This window comes from Chiloscyllium plagiosum, chromosome 6 (assembly GCF_004010195.1).
Source record: "Chiloscyllium plagiosum isolate BGI_BamShark_2017 chromosome 6, ASM401019v2, whole genome shotgun sequence".
Lineage (NCBI taxonomy): Eukaryota > Metazoa > Chordata > Chondrichthyes > Orectolobiformes > Hemiscylliidae > Chiloscyllium > Chiloscyllium plagiosum.
Genome location: NC_057715.1, coordinates 113,031,509 through 113,048,546, shown reverse-complemented (window position 1 = coordinate 113,048,546; position 17,038 = coordinate 113,031,509). Strand labels below are relative to the sequence as shown.

The window sequence follows — 17,038 nt, the reverse complement described above, 5'->3', positions numbered from 1 at the left end:
CCCATCTCTGTGTCCGCAAATATTCCCTGTCAATGCTTCTCCACAGCCTCCCTACATTCTTGGACATCCTGACAAACAGCTAGCCTACTTGCTGGACTACAAGTCCGGATCCCATCCCCCTGCCAAATTAGTTTAAACCCCCCCGAAGAGTGCTAGCAAACCTACCTCCCAGGATATTGGTGCCCTTCTGGTTCAGGTGCAACCCGTCCTGCTTGTACAGGTCCCACCTTCCCCAGAACGCAGTCCAATTGTCCAAATACCTGAAGTGCTCCCTCCTACACCATCCTTGCAGCCACGTGTTCAACTGCACTCTCTCCCTTTTCCTTGCCTCACTGTCACGTTGCACTGGCAACAACCCAGAGATGATGACTCTGTCTGTCCTAGCCTTTAGGACTAGCTTTGCCACAATAGACAAATTTATAATGGATCAAAGTAATCTGCGAGGCTGGCATTGATGTATGCCATGACGAACCTCTTGAAACACTTCATAATGATTGATGTCAGACCTCATCGGGGATGGATGCATTGTTGCCAGCGATTTGACTTGACTTCACTTTGTAGCTTGTTCTTCAGTGATCCTTCTTGGAGGCTTCGATGTCTATGTCTCATTGTGAGATTGCTCCAGTAATGTTATTGACTGAGATCATCTGTAGTTGAACAAAAGATGCTGTAACTCTTAACCAGCTGAGAAACAAATCCAGACTCAAGAATGCATTTAGTTCTTAAGTCACATTGTTCTAGTTGTTTTGAATACAAACTAAATAGTTGTCGAAGAGGAGCACTGCAGCACTATGTACTGTGGTAGCATCTAAGTGCCTTGTGACAGGCAGTCCTTGTTCACATTAAAATGTTTACAACTTTTATCAATGCTTCATAATGACTAAATATGTTAAATATTGACATATAAGTAGCTGTGCTGATTTAGAGACAAAACAATCTGTGGCAAGAAATGTGCACTATTTGCAATTCTTTATATCTGATGAGTCAGTTTTACTTGGTATTAACTATTTGGTAACAAGCAGGAGTACTGTACTAATAAACTGTTTAAAAGGGGTAAAAACAATGACTGCAGATGCTGGAAACCAGATTCTGGATTAGTGGTGCTGGAAGAGCACAGCGGTTCAGGCAGCATCCTAATAAACTGTTTAGCCTATTGAGGCTTCCTGATTCGTTTGCCTGTTTGAACTGATTATCTCATTGTTCTTATTTGGCTGTTCATTCATCAGCTGGTTATGGGATCCACTTTATTGTGTGAATCTGATAGAAAGTCTTAAGAGTGTCTTAAGAATCATAATGAGAATTGTGTTTTGAGTATTGGGAGACTTAATGGAGATTTTTTACAAGTCTGAAAGTTTTTAATGAAGTTGACAGGGTGAGGATATTTCCATTAGCAGAGGATTTAGTAACCAAACGATGCAGATGTAAGATAACTGGTGATAAAGGGGGATGAGAATGTTTTCAATGTAGTGAATGGGAGACTGTCAGTCCCAGGAAGCAGGTTCAGTAACAGCTTTCAAAATAGTGTGGGATTAATATTTGAAATGGAATAAAAACTACAAAGCTTTGGGAAAAGAGCTGGGAATGTATTGATAATTGGATAACTATTTGAAAGAGCCAAAATAGACCTGGTGAAAAGCAAAATACTACAAATGCTGGAAATCTGAAATGAACACTGCAAAAGCTGGAGAAAATCAGCAGGTTTGGCAGCATCTGAGGAGAGAGAAAGAGGTAATGTTTTGAGTCTGGCATGACTCTTGCAAAAATTGCTATTTATTCTTTCTGTTTTTTTGTATTGCAACAGTGAGTGGAAGTTAACATAACATAGTCATAGTCATAGATGTACAGCATGGAAACAGACCCTTTGGTCCAACTCATCCATGCTGAGCAGATATCGTAAATGTTCCCATTTTCTAGCGGTTGGCTTATATCCCTCTAAATCTTTCCTCATCATATACATGTCCAGATGCCTTTTAAATGCTGTAATTGCACCAGTCTCCAATATTTCCTCTGGCAGCTAATTCCATACATGCACCACCTTCAGCATGAAGAAGTTAACCGTTAGGTCCCTTTTAAATCTTCCCTCTCTCACCTATGTCCTCTAGTTCTGGACTCCCCTACCCTGGGGAAAAGACCTTGGCTATTCACCCTATTTATGTCCTTTATGATTTTACAAACCTTTATATGGTCACCCCTAAGCCTCCGATACTCCAGGGAACATAGTCCCAGCCTATTCAGACTCTCCCTATAGCTCAAAACCCCTGATCCTGGAAACATCCTTATAAATATATTCTGAACCCTTTCAAGTTCCCCAACATCCTTCCAATAGGAGGGAGACCAGAGGTGAAGGCAGCATTCCAAAAGTGGCCTCCCCTATGTCCTGTACAGCCGCAAGACAATCTCCCAACTCCTATAGTCAATGCACTGAGCAGTAAAGGCAAGTGTACCAAACACCTTCTTCATTATTCTGTCTACCTGTAGCTCCATTTTCAAGGAAATACGAACCTGCACTCTAAGGTCTCTTTGTTCAGCAACAGTCCCATGACCTTACCATTAAGTGTACAAGTCCTGCCCTGATTTGCCTTACCAAATGCAGTGCCTCTCCTCAGCCCATCTGATCAAGGTCCCATTGTATTCTGAGGTAACCTTCTTTGCTGTCCATTACACCACCAACTTTGGTGTCATCTAACAATCTGACTAACTATACCTCCCATATTCACATCCAAAACATTTATATAAATGATGGAAAGCAGTGGATCCAGCACCGACCTTTGTAGCACACAGGTCTCCAGTCCAAAAGGCAACCCTCCATCACCTCCCTATCTCCTACCTTTGAGCCAGTTATGTATCCAAATGGCTAGTTTTCCCTGTATTCTTGTGACCTGAAGAAGGGCTAATGCCCGAAACGTCGATTCTCCTGTTCCCTAGATGCTGCCTGACCTCCTGTGCTTTTCCAGCAACACATTTCCATCTCTTCTTGTGACCAAACCTTGTTAACCTGTCTACCATGCAGAACCTTACTGAATGTCTTACTAAAGTCCACACAGACCATGTCCACTGCACTGCTTTCATCAATCCTCTTAGGCACGTCTTCCAAAACACACAATCAAGTTAGTGAGGCATGATTTCCCAGGCACAGTGCCATGTTGACTATCTCTAATTCGTCCTTGTCTTTCCAAATACATATAAATCCTGTCCCTCAGAATTCCCTCCAACAGCTTGCCTACCACCAATGTTAGGCTCACTGGTCTATAGTTCCCTGGCTTTTCCCCATCAGCTTTCTTAAACAATGGCACATTAGCCAACTTCCAGTCTCCTAGCACCTCACCTGTGGTTACTGATGATGCAAATATCTCAGCAAGGGGCTTAGCAATCACTTCACTCACTTCTCGCAAAATTCTAGGATACACCTGATCAGGTCCTGGGGACTTATTCACCATTATGCATTTTAAGATGTCCAGCACCACCACCTCTGTAATATGAGTACTTTTCAAAATATCGCTATTTATTTCCCCAAGCTATTTAGCTTCCATATCCTTCACCATAGTGAACACTGATGCAAAATACTCATTTAATATCTCACCCATCTCCTGCAGTTCTGCACATAGGCAGTCTTGCTGGTCTTTAAGGGTCCCTATTCTCTCCCTAGTTACACTTTTGTTGCCAAAGCTTTCTCATGTCCACTGTTTGCCCTCCTGATCTCCCTCTTCAGTAAACTTCCACTGCCCTTACTCTTCTCGGGATTCACTCGATCCCTGTTGTCTATACCTGTTATACGCTTCCTTCTTTTTCTTGACCAGAACCTCAACTTCTCTCGTCATCCAGTATTTCCTACACTTACCAGCCTTATCCTTCACCCTAACAGAAACACACTGTCTCTGGGCTCTCATTATCTCATAAGAATTGAACTTTTGAACAGCAGCTTGTTATAAAAAGGCAATAAATACATTTTCTGGCTGGGAACTGGCTCAGAAAGGCTTGATACCTGGAGTTAAAGCTGCAACGGACAGAGTTGAATTGACCATTCTTATTATCCTCTCTTGTATTAAATAGAATTGTAAAAAAAAAAGTCCTCTTTTGAAAGTAGGCAGTAATGTGTTTTCCCCCAAATTTGGTTTGTGAAGTCAAAGTTAAAATGATCTGCAGCAAATTGTTTAAGGTTACAACAAAATAGAGTTTGTTGTTGCATTCAAAACCCAGGGGGATTGGCTCGTGACACATTTACACATGGGCATCGTAAGGAGAAACAAAAGATAAAGGAAACAAGTTAGAAGTTGATTTAAATCCAATATGTTCCAGAGTTCAACTGAGATTCTTCAATTGACAGTGCACAGAGGTCTCCCTTCTAGAAGTCCAGATGGAGTCCAGCTTCTGGTGAAGGTGCAATAATTATAAGCAACAAAAACACAGGTGTTCAGATGTTCCTCACATGTGATTGTGGAATTTCAGAAATCATTGCTGGCACGGGACTCTGAGACCAGCACAGTCAATAATAAAGTTAGAGGGGACCTTGCTGCTTTCTTTCCAGAAATCAGATTCTTGAGAGATTGAGACTGGTAACAGGTGTTCAGCAAGGCCTGGAGCTTCTTACTCTTCTGAATTTACAAGCAGATGATGAACAGAAATTCAGAGTTGTATAATTAAAGGTGATCCAAACAAGTCAATTTCAGTAATGTCACTGGGGCTTAGTGTTGAGACACTCAGCTAATGAGGTGAACATGATGTGCCCTCATCAAAATCCATTGTGTATTATAGCAGATAATTGTGGAATCATTGGCTTCAAGTCAAGTCATAATGGGTTCCTGAGTTCAGAACTGGCTGAGGTAGACCTTTTGTCAACTAGTCTTTGGTGTTGGCCTGGAAGGAATGTTTGTACAAAGAGTTCCTGGCCTGATAATTGCTGGGAATTTCTGGAAGCAGTCAAGTTGTAAATTTTGTGTTTGAAAAGAGCTTATTTTAAAATAAAGACAGGATAACAATATAATTCTTTAAAGAAAAAAAAAACTAGATTGTCTGCTTCCTGCCTTATCGGAGTGAAATATTATTAGTCCATATTTTAACAAAATGGTTAATTCTTATGTGATAAAAGTTTTACAATATACTACAATATTGCAAATTTGGAATTTTAAACTAGAAGCAGATGTGTGATTTCAGTTCTGTGGAGGTAACTGTTTTAAGGCCAGAAGCTAATTGGAACAGAGAATTAAATACATAATTTTCAAGAAGGCATGTCATTCAATCAGTTGCCTAGCAGGATACCTGTGTTGCTAATGTATGAAATGTTTATACAGCTGAGTTTATGGGGCCACGAGTTTTGATTTCGGTTCAGGTTCAGAAGCAAGAACAAATTCCACTTTGGAAGAGTTTTAGTTAGCAAAATCTCCAAGCTATGAGAGTTTGTTAGAAATTGTCAGACTGAAAAGACTTGGACTGGCAGTTCCTGAAGGAAAACTGGACAGAGTTAGTTAAATAAGTCATTAAAGAGTTGAGATAAGAGTGATATTTCTCTCGGATTTGAACATCTGCAATAGGTATTGCTGAGAAACGCTAAAATTTAATGTTGCTCTTTGTGAAGATCTTTCTAAGCTGTCATATATAGGTGTCATGATTCGGAGATGCCGGTGTTGGACTGGGGTGTACAAAGTTAAAAATCACACAACACCAGATTATAGTCCAACAGGTTTAATTGGAAGCACACTAGCTTTCGGAGCGACGCTCCTTCATTAGGTGATTGTCTGATGACAATCACCTGATGAAGGAGCGTCGCTCCGAAAGCTAGTGTGCTTCCAATTAAACCTGTTGGACTATAACCTGGTGTTGTGTGATTTTTAACTATGTATAGGTGTGTTTCTTTTGTGTGATTTACTTGCATTCTTTTGTTAGAGAACATTTGCAGTATCGTTTATTATCAAGTTAATAACCACCATGGTAACCAACTGCAAAAGTTAATCTTATGATCTATCAAACCGGTTTTGCTCTGGAATCTGATTTCTCCAGCATTAACAGCAGCTGGGATCATAACATTTAGTTTATTCTTGATTTCAATTTCCTCTGTGACCTTACCCTACCTCATCTAATCTGAAATTTCCTCCAATCTTACAACCTCCCAGAACACTCTGATCTATTTCTGTTCTGTTAAGGATTCCCCATTTCAAACACTTGACCATTAGCAGTCATATCTCAAACTGAGTCCTAAGTTCTGGCATTCCCTCTACAAAATGTCCCATCCTTCTACTTCACTTTCCTCAATTGAGGTCATCCTTAAATCATACCTTTTTAACTCCATCTTTGGTCATCCATCCTTGTATCCCTTTAAGTAGCTTGGTGTCGGATTTTGTTTTTAAGTGCTTTTGTGAAGCATATTGGGATGCTTTATTCTTTTAAAATTGCAGTATAAATGTAGGTCATTGTTGTAGATCTGAGAATTCTTAGAAGTCCAAACTCTGGTGTGTTTAGAAATAATGCAAACTCTATTTTGAATGAGTGTTTACAGTGAAAATGTTAGTAAGGGAAGTCTCAATATATTAACGTAACTGAGAATTGACTACATATCTGGTAGCAGCCAATGTGAGATGTTCTTGATTTAGAATACTGCAGTTACTAAACAGACAGTGATCTATGACGCCATATTTGATAAGTAATTGACCATGGAAACCAAATACAATATGCTGCTACATGCTCATTGATCCATGAATAGTAAATAATAATTTTAAAATGCCCATTACTTTCCAGCATTCTGCTGCATTTTAGTTAATTACTTAATTGAGGTGAGGCCTAGAACTTAGGAGCAGAAGAAGGCCATTCAACCCTTTGAAACTGGTCTGGCATTAGATGTAGAAAACAATGAGGGGCTTGGATAGAGTGGACAGGAAAGACTTGCTTCCCCGAGCAGCGAGGTCAGTTATAAAAAGAAGGATTAAAGGAAACTGGTTGAGGCATGAGAGGGGATTTAAGAGAAATCCTATTCACCCACTGGGTGATGGGTGTCTAGAATTCAGTGCCCAATAGGAGCATTGACGTACAGAAGGATCTGAGCGTACAGGTCAACAGATCTCTGAAAGTGGCAATATAGGTGGATAAGGTAGTCAAGAAGGTAAATAGCACACTTGCCTTCATTGACTGGTGCATCAAATATAAAAGTTGGCAAGCTGTATAAAACTTTAGGCCACATTTGGAATATTGCACGCAGTTTGGGTAGCCACACTACTGGAAGGACGTGGATGCTTTAGAGAGGGTGCAGAGAGGGTTTACGTGAATGTTGCCTGGTTAGATAAACTCTGATTGAATGGAAAGATGAAGGTTGAGGGGCAACCTGTTAGAGGTCTACAAAAGTGTGAGGCATAAATAGGACCTATAATCAGAGGCTTTTTTTCAGGGTGGAAAGGTCAACTAAAAGAGAGCACAGGTTTGATGTAATGGGGGAAAGTTTAGGGGAGAAGTATGGGGAAAATTTTTCGCAGAGGGTGGTAGATGCCCAGAGAGCACTGCCACTGGAGGTGGTGGAGCAGGCGCATCTTGATAGAAACACGAATGGGAGCTCAACAGGGGGATAAAATCTACGCATGGGCAATAAGTAGCGGATTGAAATAAGGATTAGGAACCGGCACAGGCTTGGAGGGCCTGTTCCTATGCTGTAATGTACTGTATTTGGCAGTTGAGGTCGAAATCCTGAACTCATTTAAAAGGAACCTGGATCTACAGCTAAAGTGTTGTAACCTGCAACTTTACAGATCTGGTGCTGGTAAAATGAACAACTAGTTTATTTAGCTGGAGAAAACACAAAGGGCTGAATAGACCCTTTCTGTACTGAAACATTTCTATCATTCTGTGCTACTTAGCACCATGCTGTGTGAGCTATATCAGCTAGATTATCATCCTGGTCAGTTGTGAGGAGTCCAAAAGCTATCCTTATTGTGCCCAGCACACATGTGGAGCAGACTTCAGGGGTTACGTGGCCCCCTACCTATTCCTGTTTGTTTCCATGTGATGAACTGCTGGGGTAGAAACAAGTAACTTATTTTCCTTTTTTTGGGAGTAGTACGAGAGTAAAAATGAAATACTGCGGATGCTGGAAATCTGAAATAAACAGAATGCTGGAAAAACTTAGCAGGTCTGGCAGCATCTGTGGAGAAAGAAACAGTTAACATTTCAAGTTCAAAATGACATCTTAGAACGCTCTCATGAAGTCTACTGAAGAAGATTCATACTGGATTTGAAATGTTAACCCCAATTATAGCATTTGATTTTCCAAATTTGGCTTAGATCAGCTAACTCAATACAGCTGAGAATTCAAACTCCATAATCTGTATAACTCTATCCAATTCAGAAATCTTCTGATTGAACACAAAGTATTTTAATGCTGCATTTCTAGACCTAGCATACAATATCAGAAGTACTTTATGCCACTGGGAAGAATTGTGAAATTCATTTGCTTGGTCTTTTCATTCTGTTTTCTTTTTTGTAAATAAGCCATTGAATAGGAATCTAGATTCATCCTATTTCAATAATGTAGCCAAAGATGTAGGAGCATGTCTGGAGACAAACAACCTACAGATGCTGGAATCGAAAATAGACAGGCTGGAAGAACACAGCAGGCCAGGCAGCAATAGGAGGTGGCGAAGTCTGAGTTTCAGGTGTAACCCTTCTTCAGGAAGTCATGATTTAGAGATGCTGGCGTTGGGCTGGGGAGTACGAAGTTAAAAATCTCACAACACCAGGTTATAGTCCAATGGGTTTATTTGGAAGCTCTCGCTTTTGGAGCACTGCTCCTTCATCAGGTGGTTGATGAAGGAGCAGTGCTCCGAAAGTTAGTGTTCCCAAATAAACCTGTTGGACTATAACCTGGTGTTGTGTGATTTGTAACTTTCTTCAGGAAGGGTTGCCTGGAGACAGCCTTGCAATCTGACCCATAGCATAAATGTGGGTTAATGAATGCCCTATTGGGTTACAGACCATCAGTAAAGTAAATGCAGGTAGTTGCTCTCTGGGTCTCTGTTTTAAGAAGAGCTCAGGCTAACTAATTAAACATCGTTAAAAATCACACAACACCAGATTATAGTCTGATGAAGGAACGGCGCACCGAAAGCTAGTGTGCTTCCAACTAAACCTGTTGGACTATAACCTGGTGTTGTGTGATTTTTAACTTTGTACACCCCAGTCCAACACTGGTATCTCCAAATCAGGCTAACTACAAATCCTGAAAAAAATCAGAGAGCACTTGTATCCCAGAATAAAAATAAATCTAATCCAACAACATAAAGCCTTTTAGCCATTTGGACCCATGTAATTCAAGACATTAAAATGAAGAACTTTCTCCCTCTGAGGGAATCAATTTATGGAATTGTTGCAGAAATCTGTAGAGGCCAAGTCATTCAGAATATTCCAGACTGAGATGGACAGATTTTTAAATCAGTGAGGTACTTGAGTATTGTGGGGATAAGGCAGGAAAGTGGAGTTAAGGATTGTCAAATCATTCATGACCTCATTGAAAGGCAGAACAGGCATGATGCACTGAACAATCTAATTCTGCTCCTACATTTATGGTCATAAAATGAAATTGGATTTCTAGTTATTTTCTGAATTTGTTGGTTAGAAAATTTATTGCACACCTCTGAAGCAGGTGGGACTTGAACCTGGGCATTCTGGTCCAGAGACAGAGGACACTACCACCATGCCACAAGGCTGCTCAAGAATTGTTTGAAGCTCAGAGAGCTTCTCTCTACAGAAATCTTTTGTAAAAGACCAAATATCCAGATTAAATATTGAAAAGAAATGTATTTCTGTTTCACTGCTTTTAGATAGTTAATTTTAAAAAAAATCAGACAATTCTTAGTTGTTGCTTCTTTATTCAGTAATTTAATAAAATTTGCAAATGCTGACCTCCTTTCAAGGTAAAAGTGCTCACCATTTCAGTTTGAAAATGTTTCTGACCTTTTGCTATTTATACAATGTTTGCTGTAACATCTGAAAATGATGAGATGTAAGGCATGTTTTCATTTAAGTTCAATAATTTGCAGTCATCGTAATGTGGCCCAATGCAAACCATAGAGAGTCGGTAGGAATCCTTGCGTAACATTATGCTCGATGTCAAGCTGACACATTATGAAGTTGCATTTTCTACGGTGGTATCAGAGCACTTAGGCTACCCCAGTTCACTCAGAAGGTTGAGCATCAGGTGATCAGACAAAGAAGGCCAACTTTTTTAAGAATGTGCATGCACTATATTCTTTTTTGTAAGGTTTGTGAAGGTTTGTAGCTCAGGTTGAGGTTTAGGGTGTAGGTTTGCTCGCTGAGCTGTAGGTTTGATATCCAGGCGTTTCATTACCTGGCTAGGTAACATAATCAGTGGCGACCTCCAAGTGAAGTGAAGCTGTTGTCTCCTGCTTTCTATTTATATCTTTCTCCTGGATGGGGTTCCTGGGGTTTGTGGTGATGTCATTTCCTGTTTGTTTTCAGTGGAGTTGAAAGATGGCGTCTAGATCTATGTGTTTGTTTATGGCGTTGTGATTGGAGTGCCATACTGTCTCCTGCTTTCTATTTATATCTTTCTCCTGGATGGGGTTCCTGGGGTTTGTGGTGATGTCATTTCCTGTTTGTTTTCAGAGGAGTTGAAAGATGGTGTCTAGATCTATGTGTTTGTTTATGGCGTTGTGATTGGAGTGCCATACCTCTAGGAATTCTCTGGCATGTCTTTGCTCAGAGAAGGAGACAACAGCTTCGCTTCATTTGGAGGTCGCCACTGATGATGTTACCTAGCCAGGTAAAGAAACATCTGGATAACAAGCCTACAGCTCAGCGAGCAAACCTACACCCTATGCACTATATTCCTTAGTGCAAAAGCCATGGGTTGAAAGAGAAAAAGATCAAGCTGTATTCTGTTTCCTGTTACCTGGATCCAGTGTAGCTTTAGATAAGGAAAAAATCCAGCTCAACAAATGTTCCCCACCATGTAACCTCACAGCACTTTTATTTAAATACATACAATAAGACTTGGGTCAGATATCGAGCAGTTGCTCCCTCATGGTTAAGAACTTGTTAGTTGCATTTCACTGGCCAGAGTCTTGAAGAGAGAAGTAGTGAAAGCCAAAAGGTTTTGAGTAATTTTTGGTCCTAGACACATACAGAGAAGATGGTAAATTGAAGTTGATCTTGAATAGTATATCTTTGAAAATTAGAGTCTGTGATTTCCCAAATATGTATATAACACTTTTATCAAAAATAGGTTTGTGTCCTTTTAGGTCTCTTGAGTCTAATATTGTGTTATTTTGTTCAGGTACGAATGCTTCAAACACAAGAACACGCGCAACTACCTTCTAGCTTTTATACTGGTACTATTCAGTGGGCTAGTGACCATAGTAAGTTTATATTCCTACTTCTTTTAAAATTACTAACCATGCAGGATATTCACTTTTATATTGCATGATAACTGTTTCAAAATAAAGATGAGTTTTTGTTTGGGACCATTGTCTTTGAATCATTGGTGACATTGCATCAATGAAATACTTTTGCCCAATCTTTAATTCCAACATAATATTATTTGTAGTGGGAGATTGAATCATGCTAGGTAACATCATGAGCAAATGTGTTGGCACAGAGAGAAGCCAGCAGCTGTACTGTACTTGCTTTCTTTTTTTGAAAGTTGATGAAAGGGTGACTTCGATCATTGAAAGAAAGACAGACTTACATGTCTTTAGTGTCTTTCACAACCTCGGGATATCCTGAAGTGCTTCACAGCCAATAAGGATTTTAAGTGTATTCACTATAATATAGGAAATGTGGCAGATATTTGCACAGTGCAAGTTCCTACAAATTTCAGTCGGATAAGTGACTAGCAAAGCTATTTTACTGGTTTTAGCCAGGACATTGAGAAAACTCCCCTGCCTTCATAAGTAGTGCTGAAGGATCTCTTACATTTGCCTGAGAAGGCTAATGGGCCTTGGTTTAATATCCCATCGAAAAAATGGCACCTGCAATGGTGTAGCATTGAGAAATGTCAACCTACATTTTGCGTTGAAGTCTCTGGAATAGACCTTTTAGATAACCAGTTTCTGACTCCCAAGGCCAAAAGTACTACCCGTGGATCTACCTGATCTTTAGGGATTCTTTTTGGAGTATGGCTCTTCATTGTGAGTTTTCCTTCCAAATATTTTGCAGGAGTCCACCTTTACTGCTGTTTGAGCATTTCAAGATAGTGGCAACCCAAGCAATTTCCTACTGAATGTACCTTCTGTCCAGAGTGGTGATTGGAAGCTTGGTGATATGAGGGGGATTGTCCCTATATTCACGGTTGTGCAGGGACTTCAAGGTGTTGCCCTAATGCCATGATTAGCAACTTGATTCATGTTTTGTAACCGGTATAATGTGTGTGAAAGTCTAAATTAAAGTAGCAAAGCGATGAGAAGAAATGTAAACAATCCTGCAGTTTTTCAAGCGAATTGCATTAAGACAAGGCAAATAATGTTTGCACTTGTATATATTGGAACTACTGGAATTCTGTGTGGGGCTTGGAGAAAGCCTTGCATTTTTCAACTTAATCTGCCTTAATAACTACTCTTTATGACTTGGGTGCTGATACTTGGGTGTTCCTTGACCGAAGAGCAATTGGGAATATTTAGTGATCCATTGGTTATTTTTAAAGGCTTTTTTGTTTGTTCTGTGATCCAGTTATGTTGTTCTTGTTTTGAACAGGTATATCTCCAGTGGAAGGAGCCAGTGTTTCACCAGGTTAGTACTACTAAAGATTACGTTTGGAAGAAGTCCTCTCAATTGGAATGTGAAGAATGGTAGAGTGATTACTTTGAATTCAATAGTTATTAAATTCACAGTGAATAACAAGGTGGTCCTTACTCCAAAATTCTAAAGATAACAAAGATAATGGAGTGCTTTTGGCCCATCTAATTTGTAAATGCTCATGTAATTGGGATAACATTTTAACATGGATAGAAAATAGTTGGCTAACAGGAGATGAATATGTATGGGGAGTCTTTCCCTGCGAGGCAAACTGAAACAAGTTGTGTGCTGCAGGGATCATAACTGGGATTTCAACCATTTGCAATTGACACAAATGACTCAGATGAATGCTTGGAATGTGTAGTTGCCAAATTTGCTGATAACATACGGTGAGGTAGGAAAGTTTGCAAAGGGACCATAAGGAGATTACAGAGACTGTGGCTTGGTTAATCGAGTGATAGGTTTAGGGTGAGAGGGGAAAAATATAAAAGAGACCTAAGAAGCAACTTTTTCATGTAGAGGGTGGTACTTCTATGGAATGAGCTGCCAGAGGAAGTGGTGGAGGCTAGTAAAAGTGCAACATTTTAGAAACATCTGGATGGGTATATGAATAGGAAGGGTTTGGAAGGATATGGGCCAGGTGCTGGCAGGTGGGATTAGATTGGGTTGGGATATCTGGTCGGCATGGACCAGAATTGGACCGAAGGGTCTGTTTCCATGCTGTGCATCTCTATGATTCTATGATAAGTCAGGTAAATGAAGTATAATGGGAATATGTGAAATTGTATGTTTTAGACAAGAAGAATAAAAATGAAGAGTATTATCTAAAAAGGCCAGACTTTACAGAGCTCTGAATGCAGAGGGATCTGTCAGAGGTGTGTAAATCAGTACATAAATCTCAAAAGGTTATAGAACATAGAACATAGAAGAATACAGCGCAGTACAGGCCCTTTGGCCCTCGATGTTGCGCCGATCCAAGCCCACCTAACCTACACTAGCCCACTATCCTCCATATGCCTATCCAATGCCCGCTTAAATGCCCATAAAGAGGGAGAGTCCACCATTGCTACTGGCAGGCATTCCATGAACTCACGACTCGCTGAGTAAAGAACCCACCCCTAACATCTGTCCTATACCTACCACCCCTTAATTTAAAGCTCTGCCCCCTCGTAATAGCTGACTCCATACGTTACTCTCTAGGTAAAGGGAATAATAAGGAAATCTAATAGAATGTTACAAGTTATTGTGTGGGAGTTTAAATACAAGAGTAGGGAAGGCTTTGCTTTACTTGTACAGGGCACTAATAAGACCACATCACACTAGTGTTGGTTTCCATACTTAAGAAATGCAAATTCATTAGAAGCAATTCAGTGATGATTTACCAACCTAATACTTGGAATGGATGGCTTGTATTGTGAGGAAAAGCTGGACAGGACCTTATATTTGCTGGAATTAGTAGAGTAGCAAGTGCCTTAATTGAAACTCTCAACACTCCTGAAAGGTCTTGTCTGGGTAGCTGTGGAGAGGTTGTTTCCTCTCATGGAAAAATCCAGAACTAGTGTTTAAAATAAGGGGTTAGCCATTTAAAACAGAGATAAGGTGAACAATTTTTTTTGGGCAGATTGTGAATCTTTGTAACTCAAAAGCAGAGATGGCTAGACTCCTGTTAAACAAGGGAATGAAAGGTTATTGGGTAGGGAGGAACATGAATTTGAGATTACAGTCAGGTCAACCATAATGTTATTAAATGGCACTGTTGAGTTGAGACACAAAAGCTCTACCTCTTGCCGCTTGTATGTGTTTTAGCCTGCTACATTGACGTAGGTTGGTTTATGAAGCCATGTGATGCCAACAGCGTGGGTTCAATCCCCACACTGACTCACGTAACCATGAAGGATTCTCCTTTGCCATTGGTGAGGCCTCTTCTGGTGTACAGTGTCCAGTTCTGGTCTGCCTGTTATAGGAAGGATATTATTAAGCTGGAGAGGGTTTAGAAGAGACTTAGCAATGTGTTGCTGGGAACGGAGGGTTTGAGTTATTAGGCTGGGACCTTTTTCACTGGAGCATAGAAGGTTGAAAGGCAACCTTACAGAGGATTATAAAAATGAGGGATTTGGTTAAGGTTAATGGCAGGTGTCTTTTTCCCTAGCATGAGCGGTTTCAAGCCTAAGGGCTGTACTTTTAAGGTGAGAGGAGAAAGATTTTTTAAAATAGACATGAGAGGCAATTGTTTTACACAGTGATTTGTGAGTGGAATGAACTGCCAGAGGAAGTGTTCAAGATCAGAAGTCACATGATGCCAGGTTATAGTCCAACAGGTTTATTTGAAATTACAAGTTTTCTGAGCACTGCCACTCCATCAGGTGAATATTTAAAAGACATTTAGATAAGTGCATGAATAATATATGTTTGGAGGGATATGGACTAATTGCAGGCAGATGAGACTAGTTTAGTTTGGGATTATGGTCAGTATGGACTGGTTGGACTGAAAAGTCTATATCTGTGCTGTATGACCCCCATTGCCTGAGATGTGCTGGCTCTCAGGTTAAATGACCACCAGTCACCTTTCTCTAATTAGAGAGCAGGACTAGTAAGACTATGATGACTTGACTTGACCTTGACATAACTGTAATAATTTTAAAAATCACACAACACTAGGTTGTGGTCCAACAGGTCTATTTGAAAGTACAGGCTCTAAAATGGAGGAGGGGGAGGCATGTTGTTAAATCATGAAGAAATGACTTTGTGGCATATCTCAAAATGCAACATTGAGTAGGGAGGCCAATTACATCGGAAAATTTCTGCAGATTACATAAAATAACCTAATTTGAGTTTTGTCATGTCCATGTGGCTGACTTTTTTTTTACTGGAATATATGGAGTGCACTTTTAAATACACAGTTTCGTGAATCTGAAAGCTACATCGTTTCACCATTCGGCAATTAACTTTGCTTCTCGTGATATTATACTCCCTACTTTGCCAGCCACAAAACCACAGGTTGGGTGTGGTACAAAATTAACTTTACCGTTGCTGCAGGCAAGTAGATGAGGGAATTAGGTAATTATTCTAAATGATATGCAATACTTTTTTTCAACTGGTTGAAAGGAAACGCAAGTCTGGGTGGAGTACGAGTTATGTAGTTGACACTTGGAAAGGTTCCACTAAATCATTGAAACATATAAAATCCTTAGAGGACATGACAGGGTAGCTGCTGAAAGGCTGTTTCCCTAATGGACAGTTTAGAGCAGTACATCATTGATTCAGAATAAAGGAACAGTTGATAGAATGTTTAGAACGGAGATGAGACATTTCTTTACTCCGTGTTGAGATTTTTTGCAAATCTTTTTCCCCATGACCTGTGGGTGTTTATTTGTCGAGTATATTTAAGATTGGGATCAGGTGGACAGTGGATTTGAATCTGGACCGTGGTCTTATTAAAAGGAGGAGCAGTCTTCTGCTCTTATTTCTAAAGTTATTAGAATCTACTCTACTCCGTGTATTGTCTGGTTTCTTTACTGAAGAATCTACAAAATAAAACCAAATTAGTACCTCAGGGGAAGTAATGCAGTTCAGTCAACTTTCACCTGGATTTCAATCTAGTCTTAGCTAGCAAGATGAAAACTGTCTCTGCCTACTATCTGTATGTGAAATGGATGACAAGAGCCCATGGTGGCCACAGGCCTATAATACATTCCTCATTTGGACAAATTGGGCATTGTAATGGTTGAGGTTGGAGTAGTATGCTGTCACTCTACTCAAACTTTTCTACAGGTCGAAACATAAACTAAAAACTTTTTTTCCCCTCAGTTATACCAAAATGACTAGTTAAGTACCTTAACTATGTCAGGATTTGAACAACACAATTCAGCAACCAGGTTCATTCTGGAATCTAATCATTAGTTTATCATCAAAACAAAACTTGCTTAATGAAGATGCAATAATTGTTCAATATACGCAGTTAGCAATACGAAAGTATAACTGCTCCTCCTTTCAAAAGAACAAAAATGTTTAACACTGATCTCAACGAGAAATGAATGTAATCAGCTGGGCAGTCTGTTCTTGGTAAACTCACCTGCAGCTGACATTGTTCTTGGACTTTCCAACAACGGAACCAGATAATAACTTTCATCTATTAAGATAGCAGCATATATTTGGTATAATTGGGTAAATAAGGCCATCTTCATACTGTTAGTTTGTGCAGTACTTTCTACTATGCTTATACAATATTTATTATGTACTTTCGCCCCCCAAATTCTTTTCATAGAATCATGGAAACCATACAGTGTGGAAGCAGGCCATTTGACCCATTGAG

The 17,038-nt window shown here is 39.9% G+C and overlaps 1 protein-coding gene across 1 annotated transcript in view; it reads left to right on the top strand.

Annotated features, from left to right (window-relative positions):
* Nucleotides 1-17,038, top strand: part of acer3 (alkaline ceramidase 3) — a 204,402-nt gene that overhangs the window by 91,023 nt on the left and 96,341 nt on the right. The window contains exons 5-6 of the mRNA XM_043692440.1: nt 11,270-11,351; nt 12,685-12,720. Coding sequence (XP_043548375.1) covers nt 11,270-11,351; nt 12,685-12,720 — 118 coding nt within the window. The remainder of the gene's footprint in view (nt 1-11,269; nt 11,352-12,684; nt 12,721-17,038) is intronic.